The 22,934-nt window shown below is 40.2% G+C and overlaps 1 protein-coding gene across 1 annotated transcript in view; it reads left to right on the plus strand.

Moving 5' to 3' along the window:
* GLMN (glomulin, FKBP associated protein) overlaps positions 1-22,934 on the plus strand; it is a 45,582-nt gene that overhangs the window by 3,278 nt on the left and 19,370 nt on the right. The window contains exons 2-13 of the mRNA XM_048861639.2: positions 4,124-4,198; positions 5,637-5,762; positions 9,479-9,598; positions 10,553-10,661; positions 12,338-12,584; positions 13,123-13,225; positions 14,684-14,871; positions 15,552-15,605; positions 16,626-16,656; positions 16,963-17,052; positions 22,632-22,673; positions 22,767-22,840. Of these exons, the coding sequence (XP_048717596.1) occupies positions 4,133-4,198; positions 5,637-5,762; positions 9,479-9,598; positions 10,553-10,661; positions 12,338-12,584; positions 13,123-13,225; positions 14,684-14,871; positions 15,552-15,605; positions 16,626-16,656; positions 16,963-17,052; positions 22,632-22,673; positions 22,767-22,840 (1,250 nt within the window). The 5' untranslated portion in view covers positions 4,124-4,132. The remainder of the gene's footprint in view (positions 1-4,123; positions 4,199-5,636; positions 5,763-9,478; positions 9,599-10,552; positions 10,662-12,337; positions 12,585-13,122; positions 13,226-14,683; positions 14,872-15,551; positions 15,606-16,625; positions 16,657-16,962; positions 17,053-22,631; positions 22,674-22,766; positions 22,841-22,934) is intronic.

The raw sequence follows: 22,934 nt of genomic DNA on the forward strand, positions 1-22,934 counted from the left end.
AGCCACTCCCAGTCTCTATTCAAGCCTAAGTTAATTGTATCCAATTTGCAAATGAATTCCAATTCAACAGTTTCTGGCTGGAGTCTGGATTTGAAGTTTTTTTGTTGTAATATCGCAACTTTCATGTCTGTAATCGCGTGACCAGAGAGATTGAAGTGTTCTCCGACTGCTTTATGAATGTTATAATTCTTGACATCTGATTTGTGTCAGGGACACCATCACAGGGCCTAATAACATCACCCACACTATCAGAGGCTCGTTCACCTGCACATCCACCAATGTGATATATGCCATCATGTGCCAGCAATGCCCCTCTGCCATGTACATTGGGCAAACTGGACAGTCTCTACGTAAAAGAATAAATGGACACAAATCAGATATCAAGAATTATAACATTCATAAACCAGTCGGAGAACGCTTCAATCTCTCTGGTCACGCAATTACAGACATGAAAGTTGTGATATTACAACAAAAAAACTTCAAATCCAGACTCCAGCGAGAAACTGTTGAATTGGAATTCATTTGCAAATTGGATACTATTAACTTAGCCACTCCCAGTCTCTATTCAAGCCTAAGTCATTATGCAAGGTAACCTATTTCCCTTTGTTTTTTCCTCCCCCCCCCCCCCCACGACGTTCTTGTTAAACCCTGGACTTGTGCTGGAAATGGCCCACCTTGATTATCATACACATTGTAAGGAGAGTGGTCACTTTAGATAAGCTATTACCAGCAGGAGAGTGGGGTGGGAGGAGGTATTTTTTCATGCTTCGTATGTATATAAAAAGATCTTCTACACTTTCCACAGTATGCATCCGATGAAGTGAGCTGTAGCTCACAAAAGCTTATGCTCAAATAAATTAGTTAGTCTCTAAGGTGCCACAAGTACTCCTCTCCTTACAATGTGTATGATAATCAAAGTGGGCCATTTCCAGCACAAATCCAGGTTTTCTCCCCCCCCCCCCCCCACACACAAACCCACTCTCCTGTTGTAATAGCTTATCTAAAGTGATCACTCTCCTTACAATGTGTATGATAATCAAGGTGGGCCATTTCCAGCACAAATCCAGGGTTTAACAAGAATGTCTGAGGAACAGTGGGGGGAGGGGGGGCAGGGAGAAGGAATAAGCAAGGGGAAATAGGTTACTTTTTATAATGACTCAACCATTCCCAGTCTCTATTCAAGCCTAAATTAATTGTATCCAATTTGCAAATTAATTCCAATTCAGCAGTCTCTCATTGGAGTCTGTTTTTGAATTTCTTTTGTTGAAGGATAGTCACTTTGAGATCAGAAATCGAGTGACCAGAGAGATTGAAGTGTTCTCTCACTGGTTTTTGAATGTTATAATTCTTGACATCTGATTTGTGTCCATTTATTCTTTTACGTAGAGACTGTCCAGTTTGCCCAATGTACATGGCAGAGGGGCATTGCTGGCACATGATGGCATATATCACATTGGTGGATGTGCAGGTGAACGAGCCTTTGATAGTGTGGCTGATGTTATTAGACCCTGTGATGGTGTCTCCTGAATAGATATGTGGGCACAGTTGGCAATGGGCTTTGTTGCAAGGATAGGTTCCTGGGTTAGTGGTTCTGTTGTGTGGTATGTGGTTGCTGGTGAGTATTCGCTTCAGGTTGGGGGGCTGTCTGTAGGCAAGGACTGGCCTGTCTCCCAAGATTTGCTGTCACTTGCCCCACAACCTCAGCCGTGCAGAACACAATGCCATCCACACCCTCAGAAACAACTCTGACATCATAATCAAAAAGGCTGACAAAGGAGGTGCTGTTGTCATCACGAATAGGTCGGAATATGAACAAGAGGCTGCTCGGCAGCTCTCCAACACCACTTTCTACAAGCCATTACCCTCTGATCCCACTGAGAGTTACCAAAAGCAACTACAGCATTTGCTCAAGAAACTCCCTGAAAAAGCACAAGATCAAATCCGCACAGACACACCCCTGGAACCCCGACCTGGGATATTCTGTCTACTACCCAAGATCCATAAACCTGGAAATCCTGGGTGCCCCATCATCTCAGACATTGGCACCCTGACAGCAGGATTGTCTGGCTATGTACACTTCCTCCTCAGGCCCTACACTACCAGCACTCCCAGCTACCTTCGAGACACCACTGACTTCCTCGGGAAACTACAATCCATCGGTAATCTTCCTGATGACACCATCCTGGCCACTATGGATGTAGAAGCCCTCTACACCAACATTCCACACAAAGATGGACTACAAGCCGTCAAGAACACTATTCCTGATAATGTCACGGCTAACCTGGTGGCTGAACTTTGTGACTTTGTCCTTACCCATAACTATTTTACATTTGGGGAAAATGTATACCTTCAAATCAGCGGCACTGCTATGGGTACCCGCATGGCCCCATAGTATGCCAACATTATTATGGCTGATTTAGAACAACGCTTCCTCAGCTCTCGTCCCCTAACGTCCCTACTCTACTTGTGCTACATTGATGACATCAACATCATCTGGACCCATGGAAAAGAAGCCCTTGAGGAATTCCACCATGATTTCAACAATTTCCATCCCACCATCAACCTCAGCCTGGTCCAGTCCACACAAGAGATCCACTTCCTGGACACTACAGTGCTAATAAACGATGGTCACATAAACACCACCCTATACCGGAAACCTACTGACCTACCTACATGCCTCCAGCTTTCACCCTGACCACACCACATGATCCATCATCTACAGCCAAGCTCTGTGATACAACCGCATTTGCTCCAACCCCTCAGACAGAGACAAACACCTACAAGATCTCTATCTTACAACTACAATACCCACCTGCGGAAGTGAAGAAACAGATTGATAGAGCCAGAAGAGTTCCCAGAAGTCACCTACTACAGGACAGGCCTAACAAAGAAAATAACAGAACGCCACTAGCCGTCACCTTCAGCCCCCAACTAAAACCCCTCCAACGCATTATCAAGGATCTACAACCTATCCTGAAGGACGACCCAACACTCTCACAAATCTTGGGAGACAGGCCAGTCCTTGCCTACAGACTATCCTTCAACAAAAAAAAATTCGAAAACAGACTCCAACAAGAGACTGCTGAATTGGAATTAATTTACAAATTGGATACAATTAATTTAGGCTTGAATAGAGACTGGGAATGGTTGAGTCATTATAAAAAGTAACCTATTTCTCCTTGCTTATTCCTTCCCCCCCCACCACCACTGTTCCTCAGACGTTCTTGTTAAACTCTGGATTTGTGCTGGAAATGGCCACCTCGATTATCATACACATTGTAAGGAGAGTGATCACTTTAGATAAGCTATTACCAGCAGGAGAGTAGGATGGGGGCGGCGGGGAGAGAAAACCTTTTGTAGTGATAAACACCCATTTTTTCATGGTTTGTGTGTATAAAAACATCTTCTGTATTTTCCACAGTATGCATCCGATGAAGTGAGCTGTAGCTCACGAAAGCTTATGCTCAAATAAATTGGTTCATCTCTAAGGTGCCACAAGTTCTCCTTTTCTTTTTGCGAATACAGACTAACACGGCTGTTACTCTGAAACCTGTCAGTATATATGATGATTACCTTCTTCAACAGCGAATCATTTATCCCCCAATTGCAACATTGCAGTTTTGGCTGCCACAACTGCCTCGCAAAATCTTATTCCTCAAAAACTGATTCTATAGCTATGATATTCTGAATCTGTAACCTATTGATTGGGTCACATTATATCTATTTCATTTTTGTTCCACAAAGACAGTAAAGGAATTGATCCTTATGCAATGGACTTTCTGTTAATAGTTGGACAATTTCCCTCTCTAGATACAGTATGCATGCTCTTTCTTGTCTCCTATAAACAAGTAATAGCAGTGCTTGCATGCACGGGAGATGGTGGAATGAAAGAACACCCTGCATTTCTGAACTTTTTTCTCTTCTATTTTCCCTCATGTTCTTTTATTCAGCGTTCTTAACTTCTGCCAATGACTGATCTTTCTCATTCCTCCATCTGTTAGCTGTTTTACCATTCGGGACTTGCTAAAAAGTGATACTTTTTTAATCTCCATCTTAAATCCAGTATAATATTGAATATAATGTTATAATATGTGACTCGGTACTGTACTCTAACTTATGCCAGAGCTTTTCAATGTCAGAAGAACAAAGTCAAGATATGATGGCAACTGAGGAACTTCAAGCCATTATACAAAGATGCGTAAGTAACTTCCTTTTTGTAAAAAGATACTAAAAGTTATAGAAACTGGCATTGCCTGTACCATATTTAAATAAAAAAGCAGGGGAGCTTTCGATAGCGCTTGTCATGACCATGCAGATTTGGTTTTCAGTTTCCATTGCCTGCTCCCTGGTTCTTGTCCTAAGACTGCTACTAGACGAGGAAGTGCTCTGCTTCCCTCAACAGTAGCTTCTACAGCCAGTTAAGAGGCAGCAGCAATAGGCAGGAGCCTGTAGAAGAAAATGTGCCTCTCCAAAAGACTTGGTGTAATCTCACATCAGGGAAAGTGTTATTGAGAGACTGGCATGTATTCTGAGTTAATTACTAGTATCTGTTTTACTCCTGGGGGGATTCTGCGCCCCCGCCCGCAGATTCTCTTTGCCTCCTTGCAGAAACAGGAGAAGCTGCACCAATGTGCGCACTCTCTCTCTCGCACGCACGCAGCTCAGATGCATCTGTTCAGGCAGCCGGGGAGAGGTAAATCAGTGGGGGTGAGTGGGATCTGCTTTCCTCTTCCCTGCACAGAACACCCAGGGCTCGGTCAGATCAACACCCAGAAATTTCCCCTGGCTGCAGGAAGCTCTGCACTGCAGAGAGGGGGGTCTGGGTGGGGGTTCCGGGTGTGGGGTGGTGAGGCTCAGTTGGAGCAGGCGGTCCAGATGCATGGGGGTTGGGTGGACAGGGAGAGCAGCTCCCTATCCAATGATCCGCTCCCCCCATCCGTGCACCTGGAACCCCCCACTGAGGCCCCCCCCACCGAACTTCCACCCTGCTGAGCCTGACCCCCTGCATGAGGAGCCCCCCACACGCAAACCTGCACCCAATTGGCCCCAACCAGCTACATCCTGACCCTCCACCCCACCCAGCCCTATTCCGCCAGACACCCACACTGAGCCCTAACCACCTTCACCTGGACTCCACTACAGAGCCCCATTTGCCTTGCACTCAGAACCCTGCACTGAGCCTCTGTGCATCCAGATTCACCCCCACCGAGCTGCCCACACCCAGATTGCACCACACAGAATGCTGGTACTCTTGAGGGAAGTCTGATCCAAAAAATAAAATTTTTTAAAATTCTGCAAAGTTCTGCATAGTTTGTTTGTCAAAATAACACAGAAACACAATAATAATATAATCACACCATTTTCAATTATTTGCTGACTAATATTTTGAAATAAATTACCAAAATAATTGAAAATGGTGTAATTATAATGTGTTATTTTGACAAATGAATTTTGCAGAATTTTTATTTTTTTGGTGCAGAATTTTTAATTTTTTTGGTGCAGCATTCCCTCAGAGTATTCTAGTGTCTAAAAATCTAAAGTTACAGCTAAATTAAATTTGTATTTAAACTCCAATTTGGGTTTGTTTGTGATTTACATTATATAAATGTAAAATTAAAGATAAATTTTCATTGTAGCAAATTCTAGAAGAAGAAGATTTCAAAGGAGAAGATTTCAATCTTTTTCAAGTAGCAGGCCAGAAGTGCTTAGAAGAAGGTTATGCAGCAGAAGTATTAGAAGTAATTCAAAATGAGAAAAATAAGGTAAGGTTAAATCTGCATCTGTGTGTATTTTAGCGGTATACTTTAAACACATAGGTAAATAGGTTAAATTTTGCATATTCCAGCTGTTTATACATTGTTTGAGAGTTTTATTCTTAGTATCTCTGTAAGATACAAATACCGTATAGTACGCACAAGGATGTACAATTTCAGGGCACTGTACCAGCTATACACTGAGAGACATGTACAGTTTGTATAGACCCAGATTCATCTTTCTGTGAAACTGTTTTGGCAATGATTACTGGACCTGAAACAAACATAGCCAACCACAAGAGGTCACCTCAGAGTAGGGCAATCCTTTCATGTCATACAGGCATGCTAGTGGCTCCTACATGTGACCACTCCAGGCTGTCCGCATAGGAAGCAGGGGCTTCCTCGTACTGAGTAATTCTTGACTCCTAGATCAGCCCCTTAGAGCTGTTGTTAGCTGGAGCATCTTAGAGCAGCCATCAGGCTGCATTGCCTTATGTTGGGGATCCAGGTTGCTGCACAACTGGTCCAGGACAGAAAGAGTTGAAGAAGTGGCTTAAAGCCAACTTTGTATATTTCCTCCTGAGCAGTGTACTGTTTAGCTGTAAACAAGGATATGAGGCACAGTGTCCTTAACAAATCCTTTCATTAATAGTTCATTAATTAAGATAAACAGAAGAGAAGAGAAAAGGAGGACTTGTGGCACCTTAGAGACTAACAAATTTATTTGAGCATAAGCTTTTGTGAGCTACAGCTCACTTCATTGGATGCATTCAGTGGAAAATACAGTGATTTTAAGAGAGATTTTAAGGCAAATTTTAAAAAGGGAAAGTGATAGTGACTCTTTGTTGGGGCAGAGAGAATTCCAGATAGATGGACTAAAATTGGCCAAGAGTCTAAGAAGAAAGCGAGCAGACAGGAAGTAACAGAATGAAAGTTCAGAGACGTATATGGCCAGTTTGGGAAACTGGGAGAACCTACTTATATGGGATACAGAGATAGATAGGAAGTCAGAAAAGGTGATGAGGGATGGAATAATATTGTCCCACTTCATGGAAAGATGGAAAGTAGTCTGGTTGCAGCCTCTGTACCCCATTAATTTTAGAGTAAGGATTTAAGACCTGAAAAGAACAGTTTACCTCCTTCCTCAAATACTGTGTTCTCTCTAATTTTTGCCTGGAATTTTGCTACTACCATCCAATAAAAGAGTTAGAACACTGCCTATCCCTATTTGAAAGGCACGTTCACATACACACCTGGAAATGCATAAGTTTATATTGACATAGGAGAAAAACCATTCCATGTATATTTTGGAGAATGCTCTTCAGAATTTTCATCCATTCTGCCAAATAGGGAAGGAGAGCATAACAGATGCCCAGAACAGAACACTGTAATGATAAACTTTGTATTCATATTAATGACTATGGTATGTTACAACCAGCATTGATCACAGAATTATAGAAATGCAAGGTTGGAGGGGTCCTCGAGAGGTCACCTAGGTCAGCCTCCAGCATGGAGTTAGGACAAATATACCTTGACCATCCCTGACAGGTGTTTGCCTAACTTTGTCTTAAGAATCTTCAATTACAAGGATTCCACAACGTCCTTTGGAACTCTCTTTATAGTTTAGAACGTTTTTCCTAGTATCCAATCTAAATCTCCCTTACTGCAGATTAATCTGATTACCGGTACGTCTTATCCTATCTTCAGTGGACATGGAGAACAATTGCTCTCTGTTCTCTGTATAATAGCCCTTAACTATTGTCAGGTCTCCCCTCAGTTTTTTTTCTCAAACCTAAATACGGTCAGTTTTTTTAACTTATCCTCATAGATTAGATTTTCTAAATCTTTGATCATTTATTTCTCTCCCCTTTGGACTCTCTCCACTTTGTCCACATTTTTCTTAAAGTGTGGTGCCCAGAACTGGACACGGTACACCTGCTGAGGTCTCACCAGTGCCAAGCATAGCAGGACAATTACCTTCTGTGTCTTACATTCGACCCTCCTGTTAATACATGCCACAGTGTTGTTAGCCTTTTTTGTAACTGCCTCATATTGTTGATTCATATGCAATTTGTGGTCCACTATCACGCCCAGATTCTTTGCAGTAATACTACCACCCAGCCAGTTATTCCCCATTGGTAGTTGTCCATCTGATTTTTTCATTCCTAAGTATAATACTTGGCACTTGTCTTTACTGAACTTCATCTTGTTGATTTTAGACCAATTCTCCAATTTGTAAAGGTCATTTTGAATTCTAATCCTGTCCTCCAAAGTGCTTGTAACGCCATCCAGCTTGGTATTGTCTGCAGATTGTATAAGCATGCTTTCCACTCCATTATCCAAGTAATTAATGAAAACATTCAATAATACATCCTCCCATTTTGACAGTGAACCATTGCACAATGAACACTTTTGAGTATGGTTTTTCAAACAGTTATGCTCCCATCTTATAATAATTTCATCTAGACCACATTTCCCTAGTTGCTTATGAGTAAGGTTAAGATTTAGTTATGGGTATTTTTTAGTAAAAGTCATGGACAGGTCACAGGCAATAAAGAAAAATTCCTGGCCCCGTGACCTGTTTATGACTTGTACTACATACCCCTGACTAAATCTTTGGAGTTCTGGTGTGCTCCGGGGGCACAGCTGCTCCTCTGGAGGGGGAGGCTCCGGGGCACCCGCTGGTGCTATGGGGGGAGGCTCCGGGGCACCCGCTGGTGCTGTGGGGGGAGGCTCTGGGGCACCCACCACTGCTGCTGGCAGGGGGATGGCCCATCCACCGCCACTGCTGGCAAGGGCAGCCTGGGACCATTGCTGTCGGTGTGGGGGAGGAAGCGGTGCAGCTGGCCCTGGGGTGGGCCAGTGCAGTTGGCCCTGGGGCTGCCTGAGCTGCTCAGGGAGCCCTGGGGTCAGTCACACCTGCCGGCTGCAGAAGTCATGGAGGTCCCGTGACTTCCATGACAGACTTGCAACCTTACTTATGAGACTGTCATGTGGGAATGTGTCATAAGCTGAACTAAAATCAAGATATGTCACATCTACGCCTTTTCCCCATCCATTATTCCAGTAACCCTGTCAAAGAAGGAAATTAGGTTGATTTGGCACGATTTGTTCTTGACCGATCCATGTTGGCTATTACTTATTAGTTTATTGACCTCTAGGTGCTTACAAATTAATTGTTTAATAATTTGTTCTAGGATTTTACCAAGTATCGAAATTAAGCAGACTGGTTTATAATTCTTGGGTCCTCTTTGTTCCCTTTTTTAAAGATAAATACCATGTTTGCCCTTCCCTAGTTGTCTGAGACCTCACCCGTCCTTCATGAGTTCTCGAAGATAATTGCTAATTGCTGAGATTGCTTCAGCTAGTTCCTTAAGTACCCTAGGATCGTTTTCATCAGGTCCTGCCAACTTGAATACATTTAACATATCTAAAAATTGTTTAACCTGTTCTTTCCCTATTCTGACTTGTGTTCCTTTCCCCTTATTAATATTAATTGTATTAAGCATCCGGACACAGTTGACTTTTTTAATGAAGACTGCGGTACTCTGAAACCTGAAGTAAACTAGGCATTAAACACCTCAGCCTTCTTGATGTCATCCATCATTCATCTGTTTGTCATCCATAATCTATTGACTCTTTTTGACGTATATATGTATTCATTTAGGATTGTATTTTAAATCCACTAAATTTTGGCCTGTTTTCTCTGTAAATCTGATTTACAGGTTATTGTCAAGAGTATGGGCTGGAATCTTATTTGTCCTCTTGTTAGATCCATTTTGAGTTATAAGCAGGAAGATGAGAAGAGAGAACATTGTCTGAAAATACTAGATCAGTTGGTGCAGGTATGTTGTTGAACCATGTAGTCTTAATAAAGGCGAATCTCATATAATTATTATACAATTACAGTACTTTATTCAAGTCTCTTAATGTTACAGTGTTTGTTCTGTAAATCTTTACTTTAACCAGAAAACTTCCTTGAATTGAATAATGGATTTTCCATCCTGGACTGGATGTTGTTTAATGATATTAAAGTCCTGATATTTGTTGTCTCTTGTTGAACCCTTGACAGCAATATAAATGTGGAAGAGCATAGGCAGACAAGTGATATATAAGATTTTGTAAAAATGTATCATTTTGAATTTAATTCAAGCAGTAGAGTACATGCTGAACTTTTTCTTTTACCTCTACCAGTTAAAGTGGTCTCATACCAAAGTAGAATTAAATGTTATTTGGCCATAGCAATCTAAATATCCTTACATGTGACTTCATTCTAAATGCATGTTTTAAAGCAGAAGTTTTCAAACTGTAGGGCGTTCCCCCTTAGAGGGGTGGAAAGGAATGTTTAGAGGAGCTCGGGCGTGCTCCACGCCGGGGGGTTCAGAGAGGGAGCACTGCCTCCATCCCCTGACTCCCCTCAGCAGGCCACCAAGTCAATGTCAACACGTTCATGCCCAGCACTGGCTCCACTCCCAGAGACCAAGGCACACTTCTTCCCACATCCTGAAACCCCGAGGAGGGAGGAGCAGGTATTGCAGGGGCACATCCAAAAATTGTAACTCAGAGAGGGAACTCAGCTCAAAAATGTTGAAAACTACTATTTTAAAGAAAGCATGAGCTTTTTTTGGTTTTTAGGTTTTGGTTTTTTGTAACAATAATGTCCTGGATGTTTTGCATCTTCTGTCCTTGTCATGCGAAAATTGTGTTACAGTTTTGGAAGTACATTTATTATTGTAAAGGTACTTAATGTATTACTTTAGAGATAAACAACAGTACAGTGGCTTGATCCTTTCTTGCAGCTGTGTAATCCAAAGGAACTTTTATTGGGTTTACTTGAGCAGATTGAGCAGACCTCTGGGGAACAGATATCCCAAACTATTCTGCTCTTGCTTCAACCTCTGCAGACAGGTAATGAGCACTTTCCTATCTGATTGTACACTTAAACAAAATAGCTTTCCTACTCCATTTTAGTGCATTCATTTAGTTGCTGTTGAAAAAGATTTGGAACATTTCTAATCTGATTGTTTTATTAGTTGTATTTAAAGTAGTGCTCTAGAACACCTAGTGTTCTGGGGGAGCACGTGAAATATAATTTCAGTACTTATTGAGACCTGTTATAAGAGTGCCTGAGGACACAATTAATGGTTTAAATGCAGAATATTTCAAATGGGCATCTGCTGAAACGCAATACTCAACCATTGCTTGTACTACAAATATTTTACTTTCTGTGGGTTGCCCTCCTCCTCCTGAAACAGTCATCTGTATCTATGCCTTTTATTCACTTGCCCTTTATAGGTATTGAAAGTTAACCAATTCCTGCATATCAGTGAAAGTCACAAACTGCATATTTGCTTAAAAAAATACCTGTGAGCTTGGAGGACAGAATGTAACACCTCTCACCACTGAAAACACTAGCTGTGAATGCAGTTTTTCTAGTGGTATAAAGCATTGCATTTTAGCCTGCACAATATATCTGATCTGAAAATCGCATCAATCTAATATTTTTTTTATTCACTAGTTCTTTTCATTTCAGTTCTGATACGATATTAGTGGCTGCTGTCCTGAGACCCACTAGAGCTTAAAATCAATGTTTCTTTCAAAGGAATGTCCCCTGTAGACACGGCATATACCAAGAGAAGGAGTTTTTGTGCTGGTATGCGAATACTGCCTCCCTGAATGGCGTTAACTATGCCAACAGAACTACTCTTCTGGAGGTCTACGCTGGAGATTTTGTCAGCATAGCTTTCTCACTAGCATGTGGTTTTTTCACACCCCTGCCCAATATAGCTATACTGGCATAAGTTTTAAGTGTAGACCAAGCCTAACCTTAGTGGTTCACAAGATACAGGCTGCTAAAATTATGTTGGAATTTAAGGGGAATGTTTTGGTAATTAGAACAATGTCTTCTGTTAAGAGTCTGTGGACTAGCTTCTCAGCTGCACCCCGTGTCACTAAGTGCAGCTGAGATGAGGGAGGAGTCTGTAAAGGAGCTAATTGCGGCACACTGATTTTGGGGCCAGTGCTACACTGATCAGAACAGTCCTGATGTGGTGCAAAAGGGCCAGATTTCAGCAGACATTTGGTATAGTCTCTTGTTTTGCCAAGATTAGAAACACTTTGGTGGTACAGATGTTTTCAGGGCCAGGAAGGGTTTGCCCCTTTGGGCCAGTGATATAAGAGAGAAATTTTCAGTATTTATGTCCTCTTTACAGAGTCAGGATTTGTTGTATATTAAAATGCATGGGATGCTGTTGTGATATTTCTTTGCAATACTCAAGCCTATGGTGCTGGTAGTTATAACATCCCAAAACTAACAGGTGTAGAATCCTGGTGTCTCTGCACTTGTTCATAGTATTGCAGGTTTGATTTTATTTTTTTTTGAACCAAAGGCTGTTCAATACAGTCACCTAACTCAACACAGATCTTATTCTTTGCTTTTTCTCAAACCCTGAATCTGCTACAGCAGGCAAAAGCTTTTGTGTTATAAATGAGAGAAATTAAGATGTTCCACCTCTGTAACATCACTTGTGGGGAGAAATAGTAGATAACTAGATGTTTAACAACACTTTTTCTTTTTATTTCAGTTCTATTGAAACTTCATAGCAAGAAGTCATACTCAGTGGGTTTATCTTTGTCTACCATTTTAAATCAACTCTCTCTCCTGCCTGTACCTTACACAAAAGAACAAATACAAGAAGATAAACTTGGCCTCTGCCAGTGTTGCAATGCAGTAGTAGATTTTGCTAAACCTTTTGTGGATGAAGTTGTTAAAAATATGGAAGGCTCAACAGAAAATGATGACAAGGAGCTCAAAGAAGAATTGCTAAAATTGTGAGTAGCTTACTTCTGCTTAAAATGCATGTGTAATGAAACAAAATGAGCAATCAAAATTTCTTGCACCAGCAGTGAATATACTGTTGATGTTTTATAGTTTATCAAATAAACTGTTTTTAATGTGTTTTTAAAAAAACAAACCCTTCCATATTTGCGAACTATGAGAGGAAGGGCAACGCTCATTCCCCTCCTGGCTGGCAGGTGGTAGAAAAGTACTTGTATAAGGGGTGGGAAGCCCAGCCAATGGCCCCTACTCCTTCCTTGCATTTACACCAGGATGAGGGACATCCCTCTTTGGAGGCATCAGGATCCAAGCTGTGCCCCCAGCCATGAGAGTATAGGGACGAAAAACAGGAAGCGGAGCCAGTCCCTGAGATTGGAAACTCCCCCTTCAATCCACCATGAGCAGCAGCAGGGGTAAGGGGTATAACAGTTTCAGACCCCCTGGAGACAATGTCATTATATTCTGTATTGGTGGTTTTGGTAGTGGTTTTTGTTAAAAGGTTCTAATTATAATCATCTTCTTTTGTTTCAGTTGTTTGAAAAGCTTGAAATACCCCTTATTAATAGCACAGCTTGATCAGCTGCATGAAGATATTGAAGAAGATCCCTTAAGGCATTTTGCAGCTGAAATTCTAGTAAGTGCAGTTAAAACGAATTATATTGACTTACAAAATCAGTCACTACAATTCAGTATTCACTATAATCAGTTGGCTTCCTGATTTGGTTAGTAAGATGGTTTATGAGATTCTGTAGGGTAGTGCTGATGAAGGTACAGACTTGGAATAATATCAGATCCCTATGGTCAACAAAACTTGGCTTTGAAAGTAAAAAATCTGTGAATGTTATGCAATAAATGACTAGCATTTAATGGACCAAATTCAGCCCACATGGTACATCTCTTTGGGCTGCTGCTCTCTGAATGATCAGCAGCCTCCTCTCTTCTGCAGCTGGCCCCATCCCCATAGATGTACTAATCTATCTGGGCTTCTAAAAGGAGACAATGAGGTGAGGTCCCTACGTGACCAAAACTAATGCAATTCTGTGTTCGGCTTTTTAAAAGAACCGAGTTTGTCCTTCTACTTACTATAGCCCTTTCCTTTTTATAATAATTGATGTCATTGGGTAGAGCTGCACTTTAAAAATCTAAGAGTATCATATGTTGGATAAAGTTAAGAGTATTTTCTATTCAGGACACCCACTTAAGCACAAACCTAACGTTAAACATGTGCTTCAGTCCCTGACTTCAGTTGTTCTTAAACGCATGCATAAGTGATATCTTGAATTGGGGTGTATAAACTAGAGCCCTGCAGTGGGACCAGGATCCCAGGGTTTCCGCAGAACCCTCTGCCATAATAGCGGGAGTGGATAGGAGTGGGTATTGCGGGGTCTGACAGGAGTGGGATTAAAAATAGTCCCGCACATGGCTCTAGTAATATTAACTGAAATTTCAGGAAGCTAATCTACAGGGTAAATAATTGCAGTGCCATCTTATTAGATCACACAACCCGTGTCTCCAACCCTGATTAGGAGAGATTGCTCTTTGTGTAGGTCCTAGATAACTGAGTCGTAATGGACTATTTCCTGTTAGCCCGTAAGGAAATTAATAACTGTGTCTTCAGAGCAGGGTTTGAATACTATGTGGCAAATAATGTCTGGGATTGCACTTTGAACAATGAAGAGAAAACAAAATACAGAATAGCTGGTCATTATGTGAGCATCATCCATTCTGTGCACTAAGTGAGGCAAAGGTTTGTGGGGGGAAAAAGAATTTGTGATCATGTAATTAAACACTGTGTCATAGAGTATACACACAAGGTGGCCAAATTAAGATTGCACAGGCAATGTCAATTCAGGCATTTCCTAACCTTTGAGTGCTTGACTTTGCCACCTTAATAATTTCCTTAAATGTAGTTTTGATGTCTGTAACTATACACATAATTACAAAAAATATTTTCAGGAATGATTGTACATATGGTAGGTAGAGATTTTACTATATAAAATTTAAAATGTGAATCCTAATTTAAAACTTAATATCTGTATTTCCTTTTATAAAGCGGCTATATGGAATTGACTTTTTTTTTTAAAATAAACAGGGTATTTTATTGGATATAAGAGAATTGTTACCAACATTGTTTTTACACCATGGAAGCAGAAATCAGAACTGGGATAATCAGGATTTTTTGGATGTAGATGGAAAGCATTCTGCAGATTCTTTGGCATGTCTGTCATATCTTGTGTATGTTCAGTACTTTGGTATTGATTGTTTTCCAATGGTCTTTAGGTAAGAGCTATTTTCCCTCCATTTATTAATAGTGGCTGATTTGTTGAGGTTCTTTAAAGACATTATCAGGAGCAGAAGAAAACCTTTTACTATTAGGTTTCAGAGTAGCAGCCGTGTTAGTCTGTATTCGCAAAGAGAAAAGGAGTACTTGTGGCACCTTAGAGACTAACAGATTTATTTGAGCATAAACTTTTGTGAGCTACAGAATCCAATGAAGTGAGCTGTAGCTCTTTTAATATTAATCACTAATTATTGTGTAAGCCTTTGTGTTACATTAGCATTCATTTCAGGGCAACGGTCATGTAATAAACGGTATGTGTGCAGAGGTGTTTTCTCTTTTAGGCCCCAATTCTGCAGAAACTTATGTGTGTGCTTAATTTTAGACATAAGTAGTCTCACAGAAGGAGCCATGGACTATTTATATGTTTAAAATTAAGCATGTAAGTGTTTGCAGGATTGGAACCTTAGTGTGGTGATAAACAAGTGTGGGAGAGTTGAGGGGGGACATCCTGATTTTTAGCACACATCCATTTTGAAGGTATCCATTTAGCCTAAAATTACTTTTAATTTTATGAAATAGTTACTATTCCTATATATAGTTCCACAGAGACTATTTATATATCAACATGTAGGCAGTGTGGTCTCTGCAATTATATTTATAAATAATTTTTCTGTTTTAGTCCATCATATCTTCTACAGTGCAACATGACACATATTGAGGTCCTATTGAAAAGGTAAGATCATACAAAATTTGGAGTTTCAAATACTGGATTTGTTTCTTGTTTGTCTGGTTTAATTGTCCCACAGTTGCTTTCTGATCTGTAGTAGTAATTTATGAAATCAGACTTTGAATTTACGATTCAAATTGTGGGGGAAAACTCTTTTGAAACTGAGTGTTAATATGGTACGGCTCAGCACAAGATGATGCCCCTTCCCGCCAAAGAGTTGTAAAAAGTTGTCCCAAACACAATACTTCTATGTGATATGCTCTTACATTTTTCAGTATGTTTTACAGTATTCGTTTCACAACTGTGTTTTATTTATGGAAACCCAAACTAAGAACATTTTAAACATTCCAGTTTTCTGAATTTGAATATTTAGTAGTACTTCTGTAACTAAATTACACAGTTGAGAATGAAGTGAGGTTGCCATGGAAATATTTGACTCTAGCCTATGATAGTATGCTATCTTCATCTGTATCATGGCCTTCAATAAATAGAACACCAGACTTACTTAAGTGTTGTAGTCATTTGCCCCTTTATTGTCTACAAAGAATAAGTCCAAGTACTACTCTACAAGCATGAGTGTTTCATAGATTATCACCAATTAAGATGAACACTCCACTGTGCCTTGCTACAACTTGGCCTAAACTTTTCAGTCTCTTTAGATTAGGATTCACTCTCTTCTGGTCATGTTTGGAAAAAGTTTGCAGAGTTCTACAGTTGGGAAAGTACCATTTTCTTCCTTTTAATATCATGGCTTCTGAGGGACTTGAGCTCTTTCCTTTGAACGCTCATAAATATAGAATGGAAATATCAGCTCTTGATCTCAAAAGGAGTCAAATCTACAAACTCTTCTGTTTAGTGTAGTTAAATAATTCAGTTGACGGAATGATGACAGGAAGCAGAATAGGAACTGTTGGTAGCTGAGCTTGTTTTTAGATAGATCCTGTACTACTTAGTTAATTCTTAAACATCAACAAAACATTTTTGAATTCATACTTTGAAACTGGTGATTTTCTTAATTTCTTGTAGGACAGAAGAATCTGTGTTAACTAAAGGACTTGTAAGTTCCTTTTTTTTAAATCAAATATTGAATATTCTTTGTAATCTATGTTATGGTACAACCTTAATTTCCCTTGTCTGTAAAAGATGAGGATAATATTGCATACTATAATTTTAGAGTTATTGAGGCTTAATCAGATAAGCCCCAGTCTTGAAAGCACGTTGCATATGAATAAATCTTAAATACATGCATAAATGTTTGCAGGATTGCGGCCTTAGTTTGTGAAGTGGTTTGAGGACCTTGGATTAAAGTACTGTACAAGTGCAAAGTTACGTTGCCTTCAAAATTATTTTTTATTGCTTGTAGGACCTGCTTGGAAACTGTTTATTGAGAATGGGAGATAATAGCCTTCACCACCAGTATTTGGAATTCAAAGGCTTCATTACAGCACCTCAGGTATTAGGATGCAATGTAAACAAGTATTTTTACTTAAAATGCCATGTCATGTCTAGCTGTTCCCTAGGTGGGTTGAGAGAGAAGAATTTAGAGAATAAAAGGATTGCCTCACTCAAAAACTTAATTGATTTTGAAACCATCCAGTATCTTGCTATTAAGAATTGTTAACTGGAACAGGGAGCCTGCAATGGTTATCCACCTAGGAAGCAAAGTTTATCACCCCCTTTCTTTCACCACCAAACAGCATCCCTATATCCCATTGCCATCCAGTGGCAATCGTGGTGGGCAGGACAAGCCCCAGAGATTGGATTCAGGTGCAACATGTGACTGTCATGTCCCTGTCCCTTCCCCCCTCCCCTACACACATTATGCAGCATGAAGAAGCAGGCTGGGGAAGAGAAAGGGAAAAGAAGAGTTAAGCAACAACTTTCACCCACCAAAGGGGGGAAAAACTGGGGGTATGAAACTGCTTCATCTGTTCTCCTCCCTCCATACTCGCAACAAAAGGGGACTCCTTTGCTCCTATCTTAGTAAAAGTCTCATCCCAGCTAGCAGGGTGAACATTGTGAATGCAAATATGCAGTGCCATTTTTATATATAAAATTTCGATGATGAATTCAGATTTCTGCATCTTAATTTGCTATAAGTTTGTGAAGGATTGGAAACAAGACAGGTACCCTTGTGTCTGGAATTGTTTGATGCCTTCCTATATAGTGAAGCTTTTTAAACATTTAACTTGAAGTTTTTTAAAATTTAAAAAACAATTTTATGCCAGAGGAGTGCAAGAAGGCCATTCCACCAGTTCGCTACCCTCTAAATAAAATATGTATTCCCTTCAGTGTTAAGTCTTAAGTCTTCTCTCTTGTGAAACAATCTCAATTGTCACTCTCCTCATAAATAGGAACCTAAGTTCCATTGGTTGCATTTTTACCTACATCATATTCTACAAATACATGTTAAAATATAACTAAAATTATACCAGATTTAGTCTAATCCAAGTGAGAGCACACAATATTAGAGGTTATATTTGTGTTGATAGAAACTGTGGCAGGGTCGGGCCAGATGGCTACAAGAGAGTGATAGAAGGCAGATTTATTAGCCCCAGGTTAAGTAGGTCCCTTTTCCCTGGGTAAGGTAACAGGGAAGGTTCCAGAACAATCAGGAACTTTCTGGAAACAATTAAGACAGGCTGATTAGAACACCTGCAGCCAATCAAGAAGCTGCTAGAATCAATGAAGGCAGGCTAATCAGGACACCTGGGATTAAAAAGGAGCTCACTTCAGTTTGTGGTGCATGTGTGAGGAGCTGGGAGCAAGAGGCACTAGGAGCTGAGAGTGAGAATGCTTACTGCTGGAGGACTGAGGAGTACAAGCATTATCAGACACGAGGAGGAAGGTCCTGTGGTGAGGATAAAGAAGGTGTTGGGAGGAGGCCATGGGGAAATAGCCCAGGGAGTTGTAGCTGTCGCACAGCTGTTCCAGGAGGCACTCTGGACAGCTGCATTCCACAGGGCCCTGGCCTGGAACCCGGAGTAGAGGGTGGGCCCCGGTTCCCTCCAAGCCTCCCAACTCCTGGTCAGACACAGGAGGAATTGACCTGGACTGTGGGTTCACGAAAACGGCCAAACTGAGGGCTGCCGTGAATCTCCGAGGCGAGCAACTCTGCCAATAAGTGCAAGACCCACCAAGGTAGAGGAGGAACTTTGTCACAAAACCAATATTCTGTTGTCCTCCTTCGCATTTGTTGCACACTGGACTGAGAATTTCAGCGTAAGGTCTATTAATACATGCATGCTTTTTCTACTGACCACAATAGCTAATTCAATGACATTTAAACTATTCCTAGTTTCATTGTTGTTTCTTTGCAAATGCATCACCTTATACTTTTTAAATTTCAAACTCCTCTTCTAAGCCTAATCTATCAAGAATATTTTCAGAATAGTTCATCCATGAAGTCTTGACCACTTGCTCTATTTTAGTATCCATGGTAAATTTAGTGATCTTTATACAGCTTTGTGTAAATCAATACTAGATATCAGTCCATTCTCATTATAAAGCTCTGTCTCATTTACTCCTTATCAACATCCACTAAGAAAGTGGACACAAGAACAAATGGATATAAACTGGCCATCAACAAGTTTAGGCTTGAAATTAGATGAAGGTTTCTAATCATCAGAGGAGTGAAGTTTTGGAATAGCCTTCCAAGGGAAGCAGTGGGGACCAAAAACCTAACTGGCTTCAAGAGTTGAGCTTGACAAATTTATGGAGGGGATGGTGTGATGAGACTGTCTACAATGGCATGTAGCCAATCTGTGACTGCTAGCAGCATATATTTCCTATGGCTTCTGATGGGACACCAGATAGGGAGGGCTGAGTTAATACAGAGAATTCTTTCCTAGGTGTCTGGCTTGTGGGTCTTGTCCATATGCTCAGGGTCTAACTGATTGCCATATTTGGCACTGGGAAGGAATTTACCCCCGGATCAGATGGCAGAGACCTTGGGAGTTATTCGCCTTCCTCTGCAACACAGGGCATGGGTCAACTTGCAAGTTTAAACTAGTGTAAATGGTGGATTGTTTGTAACTTGAAGTCTTTAAATCATGATTTGAGAACTTCAGTAACTCGGCCAGAGGTTAGGGATCTATTACAGGAGTGGGTGGGTGAGGTCCTGTGGCCTGCAATGTGCAGGAGATTAGAGTAGATGATCATGATGGTCCTTTCTGGCCTCAAAGTCGATGAGTCTAAGAATTTCTGACATGATCTACCTTTCACAAATCCATATTGGCTCAGACCCATTTAATAATACATTTCTAAATATAACCATAAATATAAACTTGAAATATATTCCTTATAGATTTTACTTACAGGGCTAGTAATAAATCTCTATTAAATTCAGAAACTATACTTGATGTTTACTCAATTATACAGTATTTCAAGTTTCAAAATACTTTTAAAATATGGTTAACTGCTCACTTGGTTGGTTCCCAGTTTTAGATCATCCACAGATGCAGGCCATACCTAACTGCTATTTTGCTTACTTTCGTTTCAGTATTTTCAGTCATTTCAGTTATTTATTTCTCATTAGTGCCCACAAACATCTTACAGCTTATGTACAGAAAATTATAAAAAAAATTAATCACGATTAGTTGCACGATTAAAAAAAAATTAATCGCGTGATTAATCGCACTGTTAATGATAGAATACCATTTACTTAAACATTTTTGGATGTTTTCTACATTTTCAAATATATTGATTTCAATTGCAACACAGAATATAAAGTGTACAGTGCTCACTTTATATTTATTTTTGATTACAAGTATTTGCACTGTAAAAAAACAAAAGAAATAGTATTTTGCACTACAGAACATGTATTAGGTGAATTGAAATCTCCTTATCATGAAAGTTGAACTTACAAATGTAGAATTGTTAAAAACAAACAAACAAACCTGCAGTCAAAAAAAAAAATGTAAAATTTTAGACCCTGCAAGTCCACTCAATCCTACTTCTTGTTCAGCCAATCACTCAGACAAACAATTTTGTTTACATTTGCAGGAGATAATGCTGCCTGCTTCTTGTTTACAATGTCACCTGAAAGTGAGAACAGGCATTCTCATGGCACTGTTGTAGCCAGCGTCACAAGATATTTAAGTGCCAAAAGCGCTAAAGATTCATATGTCCCTTCATGCTTCAAGCACCATTTCAGGGGACATGCGTATATGCTGATGACGGGTTCTGCTCCATAACAATCCAAAGCAGTGTGGACCAATGCATGTTCATTTTCATCATCTGTCAGATCCCACCAGCAGAAGGTTGATTTTCTTTTTTGGTGGTTTGTGTTCTGTAGTTTCCACTTCAGAGTCTTGCTCTTTTAAGACTTCTGAAAGCATGCTCTGCACCTCATCCCTTTCAGATTTTGGAAGGCACTTCAGATTCTTAAACCTTTGGTCGAGTACTGTAGCGCAGTGGTTCTCAAACTAGGGCCGCCGCTTGTTCAGGAAAAGCTCCTGGCGGGCCAGGCCAGTTTGTTTACCTGCCGCGTCCACAGGTTCGGCCGATCGTGGCTCCCACTGGCCGTGGTTCACCGCTCCAGGCCAGTAGGGGCTGCTGGAAGGGCGGCCAGCACATCCCTAGGCCCGTGCCGCTTCCCGCAGCCCCCATTGGCCTGGAGTGGTGAACCACGGCCAGTGGGAGTCGCGATCAGCTGAACCTGCAGACGCGGCAGGTAAACCAGCCTAGCCTACCAGGAGTTTTCCCTGAACCAACGGCAGCCATAGTTTGAGAACCACTGCTGTAGCTATCTTTAGAAATCTTACATTGGAACCTTCTTTGCGTTTTGTCAAATCTGCAGTGGAAGTGTTCTTAAAATGAACAACGTGTGCTGGGTCCTCATCCGAGACTGCTGTAACATGAAATATATGGCAGAATGCAGATAAAACAGCAGGGGACATACAATTCTCCCCCAAGAAAGTTCAGTCACAAATTTAATTAACACATTATTTTTTTAATGAGCGTCATCAGCATAGAAGCATGTCCTCTGGAATGGTGGCTGAAGCATGAAGGGACATATAAATGTTTAGCATATCTGGCACGTAAATATCTTGCAATGCTGACTACAAAAGTGCCGTGCAAATGCCTGTTCTCACTTTCTGGTGACATTTTAAATAAGAAGAGGGCAGCATTATCTCCTGTTAATGTAAACGAACTTGTTTGTCTTAGCGATTGGCTGAAGAAGAAGTAGGACTGAGTGGACTTGTAGTCTCTCAAGTTTTACATTGTTTTGTTTTTGAGTGCAGTTATGTAACAAAAAAAAATCTACATTTGTAAGTTGCACTTTCAAGACAAAGAGTTTGCACTACAGTACTTGTATGAGGTGAATTGAAAAATACTATTTTTTGTTTATAATTTTACAGTGCAAATATTTATAATAAAAATATATATTTTGATTTCAATTACAACACAGAATACAATATATATGAAAATGTAGGAAAACATCCAAAATATTTAATACATTTCAATTGGTATTTATTGTTTGAGAGTGTGACTAAAACTGCAATTAATCACGATTAATGTTTTTGAGTTAATCACGTGAGTTAACTGTGATTAATCGACAGCCCTACAGAAAATGTATGATATTCTAAGTAATCCTTATAATGCTCCCATGTGGAGTAGGAAAGCAGGGAAATTTTCCCTATGGAAGGGAAAACTGATACCACTTTGTCAAAACAGACAGTGATTTCTTTTGACATTTGATATAGTTTCATGGCAATCCCAGACCCAGTAGAAAATCTGAGGTTGAGTCCTACACTCTGCTATTCTGTCCTTAATTCACTCCTCTGTGTCTTACTACAGCTTTTACCACTTGTTTTTCTTACTTGCAGCCTGAGACCCCTTCAACACCCATGTGTATAGTATTCTGTCTTAAAAACAGACAGTCTAACAGCTCTGAATTTCCTAGCTTTTCCTTTTTATAAAAACATGTTTTGATTTTATGTTCATGATTTGACTAGAATTTAGTCAGCTCTATACAAGATACAATTGTGTAGGTACAACAAAACTTTATGTACTTTTTTCCAACTGCAGGATTTGGTTAAAGTGATGACCCTTTGTCCTATAGAGAATCTGGTATGTAATTTAATCATTCCGGGGGGTTAGAAGTGCTAAATTTGTTTTATTTTAATTAACTGCAAATGTCTTCATAGAATTTTTTTCTTTTAGCGAAAGAAGAGTTTGAAGATATTGCAGTTATATATAGACAAGTTTGATGCAGAGGGAAAATACACTTTGTTCAGGTATGCATCCTGCATGAAATGCAGAAAAACATGTCTTGATGCAATTTAATTGCCTAAAGAAAAGGAGTACTTGTGGCACCTTAGAGACTAACCA

Source organism: Caretta caretta, chromosome 8 (genome assembly GCF_965140235.1).
Source record: "Caretta caretta isolate rCarCar2 chromosome 8, rCarCar1.hap1, whole genome shotgun sequence".
NCBI classification, from domain to species: Eukaryota; Metazoa; Chordata; order Testudines; family Cheloniidae; genus Caretta; species Caretta caretta.